The 17,644-nt window shown below is 39.1% G+C and overlaps 1 protein-coding gene across 2 annotated transcripts in view; it reads left to right on the forward strand.

The window, feature by feature from the left end:
• Positions 1–17,644, forward strand: part of usp43b (ubiquitin specific peptidase 43b) — a 197,385-nt gene that overhangs the window by 32,658 nt on the left and 147,083 nt on the right. For both annotated transcript variants that reach the window (XM_062037413.1, XM_062037414.1), the window contains exon 2: positions 219–365. In XM_062037413.1, coding sequence (XP_061893397.1) covers positions 219–365 — 147 coding nt within the window. The remainder of the gene's footprint in view (positions 1–218; positions 366–17,644) is intronic.

The raw sequence follows: 17,644 nt of genomic DNA on the forward strand, positions 1-17,644 counted from the left end.
CAAATGAGCTAATATTTGCAAAGAATACCAAAGTTTCTCAGTGTGAACATGAAATATCTTGTCTTTGCAGTCTATAACTGAATATAAGTTGAAAAGGATTTGTTGTATTCTCTTTTTATTTACCATTTACACAACGTGACAACTTCACTGCTTTTGGGGTTTGTATTAATATTGTTATGCAGCCGACAGTCTGTTTTATTTTATTATTTTCTCTGCAGACTATCGTGTCCAAGTATGGATCACAATTCCGTGGTAATTCCCAGCATGACGCCCTGGAGTTCCTCCTTTGGCTGTTGGATCGTGTCCATGAAGACATCAACCTGGCCTCACACAACAACAACAACATCACCAAAGCTTGTGAAAAGGTAAGGACACTCTTTGTGTGAAAATGCTCTAATAATCACGGTGAGTTCACCGCTGTATATCATATTATGTTAAATATTATGCTATTGTCCCAAATTACTCTCTTTTAGAACAATTTAAAAAATCCACAATAGTCTGTTGCCCATAATTAGGAATTTAAACGGATGAAAAGTGTTTTGGTAAGGCCAGAACCCAGTATAATGTGTCTGTAGCTTTAATGCTAATGAGCTGTATTTGGCCACGCCTCCGTCTAATCAGGCGTATGTCATATAACTTAACGATAGACCACAGCAAAGCCTAATAAGATGGGTAAGTTAAAGTTCAACGATTTAGTTGGTGTTGTTTACTTGTCATATGCCATCATATTGCAGTCTACACGTGTCTCGTATGTGTGACTGCCATCCTAGTGCAGTCTACACGTATCTCTTATGTGTGACTGCCATCCTAATGCAGTCTACACGTATCTCTTATGTGTGACTGCCATCATATTGCAGTCTACACGTATCTCGTATGTGTGACTGCCATCATATTGCAGTCTACACGTATCTCTTATGTGTGACTGCCATCATATTGCAGTCTACACATATCTCTTATGTGTGACTGCCATCCTAGTGCAGTCTACACGTATCTCTTATGTGTGACTGCCATCATATTGCAGTCTACACGTATCTCTTATGTGTGACTGCCATCATATTGCAGTCTACACGTATCTCTTATGTGTGACTGCCATCATATTGCAGTCTACACGTATCTCTTATGTGTGACTGCCATCATATTGCAGTCTACACGTATCTCTTATGTGTGACTGCCATCCTAGTGCAGTCTACACGTATCTCTTATGTGTGACTGCCATCCTAGTGCAGTCTACACGTATCTCTTATGTGTGACTGCCATCCTAGTGCAGTCTACACGTATCTCTTATGTGTGACTGCCATCCTAGTGCAGTCTACACGTATCTCTTATGTGTGACTGCCATCATAGTGCAGTCTACACGTATCTCTTATGTGTGACTGCCATCATAGTGCAGTCTACACGTATCTCTTATGTGTGACTGCCATCATATTGCAGTCTACACGTATCTCTTATGTGTGACTGCCATCATATTGCAGTCTACACGTATCTCTTATGTGTGACTGCCATCATATTGCAGTCTACACGTATCTCTTATGTGTGACTGCCATCATATTGCAGTCTGCACGTCACTTATGTGTGACTGCCATCATATTGCAGTCTACACGTATCTCTTATGTGTGACTGCCATTATAGTGCAGTCTACACTTATCTCTTGTGTGACTGCCATCATATTGCAGTCTACACGTATCTCTTATGTGTGACTGCCATCATATTGCAGTCTACACGTATCTTTTATGTGTGACTGCCATCATATTGCAGTCTACACGTATCTCTTATGTGTGACTGCCATCATATTGCAGTCTACACGTATCTCTTATGTGTGACTGCCATCATATTGCAGTCTACACGTATCTCTTATGTGTGACTGCCATCATATTGCAGTCTACACGTATCTCTTATGTGTGACTGCCATCATATTGCAGTCTACACGTATCTCTTATGTGTGACTGCCATCATATTGCAGTCTACACGTATCTCTTGTGTGACTGCCATCATATTGCAGTCTACACATATCTCTTATGTGTGACTGCCATCATATTGCAGTCTACAAGTATCTCTTATGTGTGACTGCCATCATATTGCAGTCTACACGTATCTCTTATGTGTGACTGCCATCATATTGCAGTCTACACGTATCTCTTATGTGTGACTGCCATCATATTGCAGTCTACACGTATCTCTTATGTGTGACTGCCATCATATTGCAGTCTACACGTATCTCTTATGTGTGACTGCCATCATATTGCAGTCTACACGTATCTCTTATGTGTGACTGCCATCATATTGCAGTCTACACATATCTCTTATGTGTGACTGCCATCATATTGCAGTCTACAAGTTTCTCTTATGTGTGACTGCCATCATATTGCAGTCTACACGTATCTTTTATGTGTGACTGCCATCATATTGCAGTCTACACGTATCTCTTATGTGTGACTGCCATCATATTGCAGTCTACACGTATCTCTTATGTGTGACTGCCATCATATTGCAGTCTACACGTATCTCTTATGTGTGACTGCCATCATATTGCAGTCTACACGTATCTCTTGTGTGACTGCCATCATATTGCAGTCTACACGTATCTCTTATGTGTGACTGCCATCATATTGCAGTCTACACGTATCTCTTGTGTGACTGCCATCATATTGCAGTCTACGTGTATCTCTTATGTGTGACTGCCATCATATTGCAGTCTACACGTATCTCTTATGTGTGACTGCCATCATATTGCAGTCTACACGTATCTCTTATGTGTGACTGCCATCATATTGCAGTCTACACGTATCTCTTGTGTGACTGCCATCATATTGCAGTCTACACGTATCTCTTATGTGTGACTGCCATCATATTGCAGTCTACACGTATCTCTTATGTGTGACTGCCATCATATTGCAGTCTACACGTATCTTTTATGTGTGACTGCCATCATATTGCAGTCTACACGTATCTCTTATGTGTGACTGCCATCATATTGCAGTCTACACGTATCTCTTATGTGTGACTGCCATCATATTGCAGTCTACACGTATCTCTTATGTGTGACTGCCATCATATTGCAGTCTACACGTATCTCTTGTGTGACTGCCATCATATTGCAGTCTACACGTATCTCTTATGTGTGACTGCCATCATATTGCAGTCTACACATATCTCTTATGTGTGACTGCCATCATATTGCAGTCTACAAGTATCTCTTATGTGTGACTGCCATCATATTGCAGTCTACACGTATCTCTTATGTGTGACTGCCATCATATTGCAGTCTACACGTATCTCTTATGTGTGACTGCCATCATATTGCAGTCTACACATATCTCTTATGTGTGACTGCCATCATATTGCAGTCTACACGTATCTCTTATGTGTGACTGCCATCATATTGCAGTCTACACGTATCTCTTATGTGTGACTGCCATCATATTGCAGTCTACAAGTATCTCTTATTGTTGATTTTGGTTGGTTTATGTATTTCGATACTTTTCTAAACAATGGGGACATTATTTTGGCATTATTATGTTTATTGTAACAAAAAATGTTAGTGTACATGAAACATATGTTTATTATTGTAATTTAGTCCTTAAATAAAATAGTCAACATACTAGACAACTTGTCTTTTAGTAGTAAGTAAACAAACAAAGACTCCTAATTAGTCTGCAGTAACATATTGTGTCATTTATACACCTATTATTTTGTACACATTATGAGGGACAAAATGTAAAAATTTACTATTAATCCACTTGTCCATTTACTGTTAATATCTGCTTATTTTCTGTTTGAACATGTTCTATCTACACTTCTGTTAAAATGTAATAATCACTTATTCTTCTCTTCTTTGATACTGGACATTAGTTTTGGATGATACCACACATTTAGGTATGGATCCGATACCAACTAGTTACAGGATCATACATTGGTCATATTCAAAGTCCTCATGTGTCCAGGGACGTATTTACTGACTTTATAAACATAATATGAATTTTTACTAAAAGGAAAAAAGATTTTGTGACAATAAAAAATATTCATAGTAGTATCGACTACATGTACTTGGTATCATTACAGTGGATGTCCGGTGTAGATCCACCCATGGCATTTGTTTACATTGTGACGGCGGTGAGCTATTGTATCCTCCTACGGTGTGTAGTGAAGCATGTTTAGCTATTCCTCGTCCTCCAGTGATAATGGTACTTGTAAGAAACTCACTATTTGTCGCCATGGAAGCGAAAATTAGTGATTTAGAAGTAGCTAAAACACTGCGGATGGATGTTAGCCGCTAGCTAGCTAGCCATGTCTTAAAGCAGCTCTTCCTGAGGGTGTTTCAGTGTTATAACTTCACCTTTATCTTGACTTTTTACACCAAAATGCGTCCATTCTCCCTTTTCTGTCTACACACTGTGTCTGCTTGCAAGTACTCTGTGTGTGTGCGCTGCCCAACATGCTCCTCTGCTCGTAAAACCAGCAAGGGAATCGGAACTATTCAAACAGAGTATAGTATCGTTTTGGATTCATTAGTACCGGGATACTATACTAGTACCGGTATAACGTACAACCCTACTATGGCCTTTTTAAGTGTTTTTCTTTGGACGTATACCACAATAAAATCGTACCGTTGCCATAATATTGTACTGTGAGATTGTGACACTGTTACATGCCTAATGTGTATATACCAGGGGTCACCAACCTTTTTGAAACAAAGAGCTACTTCTTGGGTAGTGATTTATGCGAAGGGCTACCAGTTTGATACACACTTCAATAAATTGCCAGAAATAGCCAATTTGCTCAATTTACCTTTAACTCTATGTTATTATTAATAATTAATGATATTTACACTTAATTGAACGGTTTAAAAGAGGAGAAAACACGAAAAAAAATGACAATTAAATTTTAAAACATAGTTTATCTTCAATTTCGACTCTTTAAAATTCAAAATTCAACCGAAATAAAGAAGAGAAAAACTTAAAAAAATAATTTATGGAACATCATTAGTAATTTTTCCTGATTAAGATTAATTTTAGAATTTTGATGACATGTTTTAAATAGGTTAAAATCCAATCTGCACTTTGTTAGAATATATAACAAATTGGACCAAGCTATATTTCTAACAAAGACAAATCATTATTTCTTCTAGATTTTCCAGAATAAAATTTTTAAAGGAAATTCAAAAGACTTTGAAATAAGATTTAAATTTGATTCTACAGATTTTCTAGATTTTCCAGAATATTTTTTTTAGAATTTTAATCACAATAAATTTGAAGAAATATTTCACAATGGTCGTCGAAAAAGCAGAAGCTAAAATGAAGAATTAAATTAAAATGTATTTATTATTCTTTACAATAAAAAAAAATATATTTACTTGAACATTGATTTAAATTGTCAGTAAAGAAGAGGAAGGAATTGAAAAGGTAAAAAGGTATATGTGTTTAAAAATCCTAAAATCATTTTTAAGGTTGTATTTTTTCTCTAAAATTGTCTTTCTGAAAGTTATAAGAAGCAAAGTAAAAAAATTAATGAATTTATTTAAACAAGTGAAGACCAAGTGTTTCAAATATTTTCTTGGATTTTCAAATTCTATTTGAGTTTTGTCTCTCTTACAATTAAAAATGTCGGGCAAAGCGAGACCAGCTTGCTAGTAAATGAATACAATTTAAAAAATAGAGGCAGCTCACTGGTAAGTGCTGCTATTTGAGCTATTTTTAGAACAGGCCAGCGGGCTACTCATCTGGTCCTTACGGGCTACCTGGTGCCCGCGGGCACCACGTTGGTGACCCCTGGTATATACTATATAGTCGTCTATGTTATATAAGATGTGAGATGTGCAGGACCACTGAGGGTCTGATTCCTTGCCTATGGACAATTATAATAACAATGTGATCATTCAGCTTCTGCCCTCCTTGAGTTGGGCCCGCAGGCGTCCTGCCGTCTTCCCCTCCCTCAATGGGCTCATCAACTGCTCTGCTGGGCGCTATTAAGGCACATCTTTTGTCTATTAGTGGGAATGTGTTTTTACCTTTTGAAAAAGGCATCCCTCTTTATTTGTAGTCTCATCAGGGTGCTAACCAGTGGCATCATTTATCAGGAGAGCTCCACTTGCTGTGGGAGATATGTAGTAGATCTTTGGGAACTCCGTCCTCAGGCGCGGGACGTCGTGGTGTGTTCGGTTTTTTTAGTGGCTATACGTACACTGGGTCGTCTTCTCAAGGCAATTTGGTAGACATTTAGAAGCATGGTTTGACCGACGTGATGTTTTGAAATGAGACAATGCGTTTTGTCTGAAATGGAAGTTTGTGCACCTCACTGGACTAAAATAAGGATTTACACAACCCAAAAGCAGTGAAGTTGGCAAATAAAAAGAGAATATAATGATTTGTTAATCCTTTTTCAACTTATATTCAATTGAATAGACTGCAAAGACAAGATATTTCATGTTCACACTGCAAATAATCATGATCTTAGAATTGAATGGCAGCAACACATTGCAAAAAAGGCATTTTTACCAGTGTGTTACATGGCCTTTCCTTTTAACAACACTCAGTAAAGGTTTGGGAAGTGAGGAGACACATTTTTGAAGTGGAATTCTTTCCCATTCTTGCTTGATGTACAGCTTAAGTTGTTCAACAGTCTCCCTTCTCATATTTTAGCCTTCACACATTTTCAATGTCTGGACTACAGGCAGGCCAGTCTAGTACCCGCACTCTTTTACTATGAAGCCACGCTGTTGTAACACCTGGCTCGGCTGAAATAAGCAGGGACGTCCATATGTTGCTCCAAAAGCTGTATGTACCTTTCAGCATTAATGGTGCCTTCACAGATGTGTAAGTTACCCATGTCTTGGCCACTAATACACCCCCATACCATCACACATGCTGCCTTTTGCACTTCCACCCTAGAACAATCCGGATGGTTCTTTTCCTCTTTTGGTCCGTACGTCCACAGTTTCCAAAAACAATTTGAAATGTGGACTCGTCCATTCCACTTTGCATCAGTCCATCTTAAATTAACTCGGGCCCGGCGAAGCGTTTCTGGGTGTTGTTGATAAATGGCTTGGGCTTTGCATAGTAGAGTTTTAACTTGCACTTACAGGTGTAACGATCAACTGTAGTTACTGACAGTGGTTCCATGTGGTGATATCCTTTACACACTGATGTCGCTTTTTGATGCAGTACCGCCTAAGGGATCCAAGGTCAAATCGCAAAGTCAACCTAAGCTCGATGGTGGCGGTAAAAACAATAACATAGTTGGGAGACAGACAAGGAAAAGGGCATAGAACACAGACAGAGACAGATCAGAAGGAAAACATTCATAACTAAAACAGGAAATGACCAAAAGAGAAAAGGCAGTCCAGATGGAGCTGTGATAGTAAATAGTCCTTACTTTGTTTGAGAGAGGAGGCTCCATTGTTCAAAGTGGAACATCTCTTGTCTCTCATATTGGTGTGGCACTTTGCCATCAGGCGGTGTGGGCCACTAGCAGCTGGTCATGGATTTCATTTCTATCAGAAAGAAAACATGCCACCAAATATTCCTCTGCGGGAAATGTGGTGTGTGTGTGTGTGTGTGTGTGTGTGTGTGTGTGTGTGTGTGTGTGTGTGTGTGTGTGTGTGTGTGTGTGTGTGTGTGTGTGTGTGTGTGTGTGTGTGTGTGTGTGTGTGTGTGTGTGTGTGTGTGCCATAATGTTTGTGAATCATGGTCTCCTGTGGTTGTGTTTTTATTCCCACGTCGCGCTCACATACTGTACCTTGCTGAGAATGTACAAACCCCAAAAGCAGTGAAGTTGTCACGTTGTGTAAATGGTAAATAAAAAGAGAATACAACAAATCCTTTTCAACTTATATTCAATTGAATAGACTGCAAAGACACGATATTTCATGTTCACACTGAGATACTTTGTCATTTTTTGCAAATATTAGCTCATTTGGAATGTGATGCCTGCAACATGTTTCAAAAAAGCTGGCACAAGTGGCAAAAAAGAGTGAGAAAGCTCATCAAAGACTTATTTGGAACATCCCACAGGTGAACAGGCTAATTGGGAACAGGTGGGTGCCATGATTGGGTATAAAAGCAGCTTCCATGAAATGCTCAGTCGTTCACAAACAAGGACGGGGCGAGGGTCACCACTTTGTCAACAAATGCCTGAGCAAATTGTTGAAGAACAACATTTCTCAACAAGGAATTTAGGGATTTCACCATCTACGCTCCGTAATATCATCAAAAGGTTCAGACAATCTGGAGAAATCACTGCACGTAAGCCATGATATTACGGACCTTCAATCCACCACATCAAAAATCGACATCAGTGTGTAAAGGATATCACCACATGGAACACTTCAGAAAACCACTGTCAGTAACTACAGTTGGTCGCTACATCTGTAAGTGCAAGTTAAAACTCTACTATGCAAAGTGAAAGCCATTTATCAACAACACCCAGAAACATTGCCATTTTCGCTGGGCCCGAGCTCATCTAAGATGGACTGATGGAAAGTGGAATGGACGAGTCCACATTTCAAATTGTTTTTGGAAACTGTGGATGTCCGGACCAAAGAGGAAAAGAACCATCCTGACTGTTCTAGGGTGAAAGTGTAAAAGTCAGCATGTGTGATGGTATGGGGGTGTATTAGTGGCCAAGACATGGGTAACTTACACATCTGTGAAGGCACCATTAATGCTGAAAGGTACATACAGCTTTTGGAGCAACATATGTTGCCATCCAAGCAACGTTACCATGGACGCCCCTGCTTATTTCAGCAAGACAATGCCAAGCCAGGTGTTACAACAGCGTGGCTTCATAGTAAAAGAGTGCGGGTACTAGACTGGCCTGCCTGTAGTCCAGACATTGAAAATGTGTGGCAGCTAAAATATGAGAAGGGAGACTGTTGAACAACTTAAGCTGTACATCAAGCAAGAATGGGAAAGAATTCCACTTCAAAAATGTGTCTCCTCAGTTCCCAAACCTTTACTGAGTGTTGTTCAAAGGAAAGGCCATGTAACACACTGGTAAAAATGCATTTTTTGCAATGAGTTGCTGCCATTAAATTCTAAGTTCATGATTATTTGCAAAAAATACCAAAGTTTGTCAGTGTGAACATGAAATATCTTGTCTTTGCAGTCTATTCAATTGAATATAAGTTGAAAAGGATTTGTTGTATTCTCTTTTTATTGACCATTTACACAACGTGACAACTTGACTGCTTCTGTTGAGTGCTGCACAAAGGTGCTTTGTGGCACCTCCAGTGGGGGTGAGACCAGGCAAGTGTCATACTTGCTCATCTCATCTGCCACAACAACAAAGTCTCCTCCAGCAGCTTAATAGAACTTGTGGACTTGGGAATCTGCTAAGTGTTCCTCCTCGGCCTCTCGGTGTCACAGTCCATCTGACGGGAGGTGCTAGTCCGCCACCACCCCTCGCAGCCAGAGAATCAACAAGCCTTCTTTCTATTAATTCTCATTCCTGATTTCTTTACTTATGCTAATTAATTCTAACCAGCAGAGCCACGGTCCAAACTAGTGTTTTACTGTTTGGACTTCCTGTCAAGTTTGCAGTGCAGGCCTGCAGTTGACAACCTAGGGCAGGGGTGTCTAATGTGGGCACTGGGGACAAACAATAATAAGTCAAATAAAAAGGAAGATGTACTTTGAATGATCTTTGTCATTTCTAGTTCGTAGTTTCTTTTTAAAAGTAAGGGGGGGAAACAAAAATTGGAAGTTGAATTTTTAGTGAAAAAATCTGAGATTTGATTATGGGCCTGCTGCAATGCAAGCAGCCCATATCAGTGCCAAGATACCTGTGGCGGTGGGGGTGTGGCTATGGGCGTGGTCACCATGACATCATCGAGTAATTTGCATAATTTACTACAATGATTTGAGTTTCTCTAAAAAGGCTCAAAAAATGTATGCTTACTAATTAATAATAACCGTTTTGTTTTAAACGTCCATCCATCCATTTTACAATATAATTACAACACTTTATGTACATATTTATATACAGATTTGAACAATAAGTTATTCACTGAAATATATTTATTAATTGTGGTTTTTACAAAAAATATATCTTATAAAATATAAAAGCTAAAATGTCTCTTAAAGCTCTGCCCCTTTAATTAGTGCATACTAAATAATGTAACTTTAGCCTACTACTACAACCATATTATTTACCAGCAACATAAAGTGAAACGGAGGCAGAGGTGTCCTGCCACAGTCAGTAACAAATAAACAGAAAACAGTAGTGGTGGTAGATAGACACAGAGCTTCACTGAACAAAGAGCTCCAAAAATCTTGAACTTTAGACTGCCATAAGTTTTACTCCCTACACTTAACCATGTGTTTCCTACTGCCTGCAGACTTTGCACCCTTTGTTATATACACATGTTGTGTTTCTAATATAAATACATTTAATAAAGTCAAATACAAATAAGGCAACAAGAGAAGTATCCTACACTTCTCTTTTGTAAAGTAAATCTGAACAGCCTATATGGGCATCTACATTAACTATATGATTTGCCTGAAAAGCTGGAGAGGACAAAAAATAAATAAATAAATAAATAAAATTTTTTAAAATTTTTTAATTATTTTTTAATTTTTTATTTGTGGCGGACGTAATTATTTCGTGGCGGGCCGCCACAAATTAATGAATGTGTGGGAAACCCTGCATATTATTATTGCTCATACTTCAACTTCTATCATTATAGTTCCGCACATATGTTATACCGTCGTAAAGGTCTTGTTCGCGCCGATGGGGGTACTTTAAATTGGGAACATTTTGTGTTACCCTGGCAACGCTATTAACGAATAATACAAATTTAAAAAAAGGCCAATTTAATGTGTACATACCATTTTAAAGGACGGCAAAAAGACAAGATTACCTCCTCTTGTAGCTCAGCCATACTTTCACGTAGCTCGGTGCTTAACGTCTCATTTTGTTCACACGCTCGTCTACTTTAATCCTGGCCAACGTTCCCTCTAAGGTGCGCGCCTGTGCAATTGCGCACTGCTCAAGCGTCCTCTGCGCACAGCAAATCTATGCCACGCACAAAATCAAATAAAAAAATAAGCGCACAACAATTTTGGACACACGGACACGACAGAGAAAACAGTTTTCGTCATCATTGTTCAAATATTGTAACGTCTGTCGAGACGCTTTGAGGACATGAATTCCATCCATCACTTTACTGAGCAAAATTCTTTATTGTCGGCCATAAACACATCACCAAAACATTGGTAAAAAAAAATGATATCTAGCGAAAGTGGTCATTTTCTGCAGTACAAACCAGACCAAAAGCAACTTTGTTATATCAACAGCAGCCGCTCGCTCTTTCTCACTTGCGCCAACACATGCAAATATGGCACTTAGCCAGTGATGCGTTTCCAGCCACACAAAAAGTCGGACAACTCCAACACCACACATAAAGTGTCATTCCAGGTCGTTACACTATGATTTACCAATCAAATGTGTGCTACAAATATATACAGTAACACAAAAACAAGCTGTCTCTGTGATCACTATAGGTGTATAAATAATAATATAGTGTTAAATAAAATCAGTCCCTTGGGCACAAAACTGAAAATAATACAGCTCTCCAAAAAGTGCACTTCTGCTGCTATTGGAACATAACTGTTTGTTATGATGCTTTGACATTTTTGCACTTTATTTCTTTATTGAAAGAAAATTCTATGAGGAGAAAAGTTGTTTGCAAATGTGGCTACAATGCTAAAAAATGAAAAGTTAAAGCTAAAAAAAGAAATACACTTTATTGAGTTAAATCTTTCTTTATAGGGGGAAAGATGTGATGTTATGAGCTAGGGAATATAACAACTACACTACCCAGCATGCAACGGGAGTGACGAGCATGCGCGGTAGCCCCGAAAAGTGTTGTTGCATGTCGCCACCCGGCAGCTAAGAATGAGGTTATGAGCACGCTGTGAAAGTAAACGTCAAGAACTCAGCCAACACGCCTCTTCTGCATTATTTATAATCAGACAGACAACACATATACAGTGTGATTTTGTAACGTTTACAAGGAAAGAAAAACAAAAGTTAAAAAAGAGAGATATGTTGTATATATATGTATGTGCTGCGGTTGTTTTAAGAAGGTTGCGACAGCTGCCGTAAAGGAGGTGCGTTGCTAGCCTGGTTGCTATGTTTCCGGTTGGTGGTAAAAGTGTTGGTCATGTGTTTGTACCCTGCTCAAATCTCTCAGTAAAGTTATTCATTGGATTATACCTTTTGTTTTGAACTTTATTACACCTTGGAGCGCTTTTTCCCGTCCATTGTTTTTCCTGCTTTCGCTATCTGCGCCTAATGACTGAGCTACGTGACGTCATTTCTTGTGATGTCACACAGAGCATTTCTGATCGGGACGGGATTCGTTCCGAGGGATTCGAATAAAGAACCAACTCTTTTTTTTTTACTATAGTGGTCTCGATAACGGGTACCGGTTCTCAAAAAGGGATTCGAGTCCGAGGACTCAGTTCTTTTCTTATCGAACAACCGGGAAAACCGGTTTTGAGTATCATCCCTACCAATTATTGTCCAATTATGCAAAAATATATGATCAAACATTCAAACCATTTTTTAAATAGAAATAAATACTAATAATAAATATTTCAAAGCAAGTTATCCATCACATTGTGCAATGTAAAAGTAGCAATAGATTTTATGGTCAAATTGTGAAATTTACTGTGGTTTTTACAGCATTTTTCTCTAAATGGGAAAAAAACTGTACTTTTTTTTACAGTAATAAACTGTGATGCTGTTTTGGCATTTACAGTAATACACTGAAAAATCTACACTTGTTTATTTGCGGTAAAAAGAAACCGAACAAACTTGCAGCTCAGGTGCCAAAGTTTTACTGTAGAATTGCATTTTTTTTTATATACAATAAAAAAACAAATGTAAATTTTACAGTTAAATTCTGGCAACTGAGCGGCCTTTTTTTTTTTTTTTTACCATAAAAACAGCAGTACTGTTTTGCCATTTACAGTAATATACACTACATTGTGAGGTGAAATTATTGCAATTTACCATATATTTTTTTTAAATATACTAATAAAATGCATTAAAAAATGGTGTAATAATAGTATTCACTGTTAGAAGCGGCCCTATGGGGCCAAACATAACTGCCATGTGGCCCCTCAGTTGAAAACCACTTCGACACCTCTGGATTACAAGATATATTCTGTTGGTTTTGAAAATCCAGAATATCATAATGGCCCCCGGTGAAAAAAAGTTAGGACCCCCCTGACGTGGTGCACGTACAAGCAAATATAAACCGCACATTCCAACATTTTGTTGGACCCACACGTCTTGGACTGGGACATTCTCTCCCTGATTTGTTGATGGTTTATCACTTTGGAAACCGAGCGAGTGTGATGGCCGCGCTCCTTTCCCTCTCTGAATGTGGCTCTTTGTACGTTCCAGGAAGAAAGAGGCACTTGTTGTGCAGACCTAGTTTGCAGCCAGAGAGTGAGGGCCCGGTTCTGTGCAAAAGTGTGGAACAGTAAGCAGTAGTGACAGTGGGAGAGATCAACAACTTGCGAGAGGGATGACTTATTTGATTCTACATGGCGTTTCTTCCTGCAGAACCTGTAGAATGTGGCCGTGTTTGCACGACCAAATGTGCTTTTAGCTCTAGTTCAGTGGTTCTTAACCTGGGTTCCATGGAACCCTAGGGGTTCGGTGAGTCAGGTTCGGCGGAGGTCAAAACACACCCGACTCTTTGTGTAAATAAAAACTTGTCCCTATCGGCGTATTACGGATACGGCAACAGCAGAAGTCAGACTGGTTTGCAGGTGTGTCATTTGTTGTGAGTTTATGCACCGTGTTGGTTTTGTTGTTTGAACAAGGTGATGTTCATGCACGCTTCATCAAGTGCACCACTAATAAAACATGGGGAACATATTCACCATTAATTAGTTCCTTATTAACATGCAAATTAGTAACATATAGGCTCTTGAAGGCCTACTGAAAGCCACTACTAGCGACCACGCAGTCTGATAGTTTATATATCAATGATGAAATCTTAACATTGCAACACATGCCAATAGGGCCGGGTTAACTTAGAAAGTGACATTTTAAATTTCCCGCTAAACTTCCGGTTAAAAATGTCTTTGGATGATGACGTATGCGCGTGACGTAGCCAGTGAAACAGAAGTATCGGTACCCCGTTGTATCCAATACAAAATAGCTCTGTTTTCATCTCATAATTCCACAGCATTCTGGACTAAGGCTGCAGCTAACGATTATTTTTCTATTGATTAATCTATAGATTATTTTTTCGACTAATCGGTTAATCTATAGATTATTTTTTTCGATTAATCTATAGATTATTTTTCCTTTTACCGATTATTTTTTCATTCAAAATGAAGATGAAAAAATAAATGTAGGCCCGTTTTTTCAAAAGGCATGGCTTTTATTTACAAAAAAAAAAGAAGTATGGCCACTCAGTCAACATTGACAACAACATGACAAAATATTCTGTAACAATGTAAACATTTAAAACTTTTAACATTCAACAAAATTAAAAGTAGCTTATTTGCTTTTTAATGTGCAAATATAAAAGTCAACATCCAGTGCAAATCTTAATATTCTGCAATAGTATAAGCATTTCAAAAGTAAAAGTATTGCTTATTTTGCTTTAAAATGTGCAAAAATAAAGATAAACATCCAATACAAAAAAGTGCAAAACGAAATATTCTGTAACAACAGTGTAAACATTTCAACAAAAGTGAAAGTATTGCTTATTTGCTAAAATGTGCAAAAATAAAGATAAACATCCAATACAAAAAAGTGCCAATCTAAATATTCTGGAGCACTGTAAACATTAAGTATTGCTTTTAAAATGTGCAAAATAAACATCCAGTCCAACACAGTACACAATAACCAATTCTACTCATTCCAGTGAGTGACTAACAGTTGTAATGAAGAAAGGTTAGCATGTCTACATGCTCTGCTTCTTTTCATGTTTACAATATTCCCAGCAGCTGAAAATAGGCGCTCAGAAGGGGTCGATGTGGCTGGAACTGAGAGCTAATTAGCCTTCACCTCAAGCCAGGACTGCGAGCGAGCTGAGCTGCAGTTGAAGTTTCTAGAAGGTCAACGGGCTCATAGTGATGTTACTAGTAGTTGACTGGGAGGTGTTTATTATCATTTGGGGAGAGTCCACCTATCTGCTCCACGCTGAAGCGCTGACTACATGCGCTCTGAATACACACTGCTGATTGGCTGATAATGCTTCGTGTGTACCAATCAGATGGTTGTGTGGGTGGGACAATGCTGCGTGCTGAGACAGAGGCAGAGGAGCGAAGCAGCTTGCTAAGACTTTAGCAGCTAAAGTTAGCTTTAGCTTAGAAACTCGTTCGGTACACCCCCGTGCCGAACCGAAAGCCCCGTACCGAAACGGTTCATTACAAAACACGTACCGTTACACCCCTAGCAGATACAAATGACACATTCATGTTTTTGTGTAATGATGACAACGTATACTCGCGCGGACGATTGACTAGTTGATGGTTTTCTTTTCAAATGTTCGTTCGTAGCCGTTGTGCTGCTATGATAGGCCATTTACGCTCGACACAGTGTGCATACAACAACATTATTAGGCCGTTTATTGAAATACTCCCACACTTTTGACCACTTTTGGCATGCTTTTCCCCCTCGCTCACACCGCTCGCATCGTCTGCTTTGATCGTCTGCTTTGCGGTCCGCCATGACGGTAGTGTGACGTAAATATGCGACGCGTCGACCCACAAAAACTGCGTCGACGTATTTACGTAACCGATGACGTCGACCAAGTCGACGCGTTGTTTCAACAGTATTCTGGACATCTGTGTTGGTGCATCTTTTGCAATTTGTTCAATGAACAATGGAGACTGCAAAGAAGAAAGTTGTAGGTGGGATCGGTGTATTAGCGGCGGACTACAGCAACACAACCACGAAGACTTTGACTCGGATAGCAGACGCGCTGTCCGACGCTAGCCACCGACCGCACGGATGATCGTGGTGAAGTCCTTCGTCCTTCCGTCGATCGCTGGAACGCAGGTGAGCACGGGTGTTGATGAGCAGATGAGGGCTGGCTGGCGTAGGTGGAGCGCTAATGTTTTTATCATAGCTCTGTGAGGTCCCGTTGCTAAGTTAGCTTCAATGGCGTTGTTAGCAACAGCATTGTTAATCTTCGCCAAGCTGGAAAGCATTAACCGTGTATTTACATGTCCCTGGTTTAATAGTATTGTTGATTTTCTGTCTATCCTTCCAGTCAGGGGTTTATTTATTTTGTTTCTATCTGCAGTTAAGCCCGATGCTATCACGTTAGCTCCGTAGCTAAAGTGTTTCGTCGATGTATTGTCGTGGAGATAAAAGTCACTGTGAATGTCCATTTCGCGTTCTCGACTCTCATTTTCAAGAGGATATAGTATCCCAGGTGGTTTGAAATACAAATCCGTGATCTACAATAGAAAAAGGAGAGAGTGTGGAATCCAATGAGCCAGCTTGTACCTAAGTTACGGTCAGAGCGAAAAAAGATACGTCCATCACTGCATTCTAGTCCGTCACTCTAACATTCCTCATCCACGAATCTTTCATCCTCGCTCAAAATAATGGGGTAATCGTCGCTTTCTCGCTCCGAATCGCTCTAGCTGCGTTGAAAACAATAGGAAAATACGAGGAGGCGATCAACTGACTACGTCACGCTACTTCCGGTACAGGCAAGGCTTTTTTTTTTATCAGAGACCAAAAGTTGCGAACTTTATCGTCGATGTTCTCTACTAAATCCTTTCAGCAAAAATATGGCATTATCGCGAAATGATCAAGTATGACACATAGAATGGATCTGCTATCCCCGTTTAAATAATAAAAAAAATGATTTCAGTAGGCCTTTAACTACCGTATTTTCCGCACTATAAGGCGCACCTAAAAACCTCCAATTTTCTCAAAAGATGCGCCTTATTACGGTGCGCCTTAAATACGGTAGTCATTATTAAGTACTTATTAATGCCTTATTCGGCATGGCCTTATTATAACCCTAACCCTGACCCTAACCCTAACGAAATAACTCCAAAGTAAGTCTTTGTTACTTGGAATATGTTCCCCATACTAAAGTGTTACCAAAAACATATAACTTTGTCTTGAATTTGAAAAACAACATTTTATTTTTCACTAAAGAAGGGTTCTGTGAATGCGCATATGAAACTGCTGGGGTTAAGAACCACTGCTGTAGTTCCTGGCATGTTGGTGGTCAGCAGGTCTACAGGTCAATCCTCACATGGATTCATTTGGTGCAGAAATACTGGATCAGCGCCGAATTGTCCACTTTCTTCCTGTATGTGCTTGTACAGGCCTCAAATGTAACTTTTGAAGGTCAAGGCAAGTGTTGCCTTTAAGGAGGGCTCATATTTGACATATTTTAGGGCACCAAGACAAACGATTATTAATCGATTAATCGAATTAATAATCGACAGATTAATCGATTATCAAATTAATCGTTAGTTGCAGCCCTAATGTAAATATAAACGGAATACAATGATTTGCAAATCCTTTTCAAGCCATATTCAGTTGAATGCACTACAAAGACAACATATTTGATGTTCAAACTCATAAACTTTATTCTTTTTTGCAAATGATAATTAACTTAGAATTTCATGGCTGCAACACGTGCCAAAGT

The sequence above is a fragment of the Entelurus aequoreus genome, linkage group LG25, assembly GCF_033978785.1.
Source record: "Entelurus aequoreus isolate RoL-2023_Sb linkage group LG25, RoL_Eaeq_v1.1, whole genome shotgun sequence".
Classification (NCBI taxonomy): Eukaryota; Metazoa; Chordata; class Actinopteri; order Syngnathiformes; family Syngnathidae; genus Entelurus; species Entelurus aequoreus.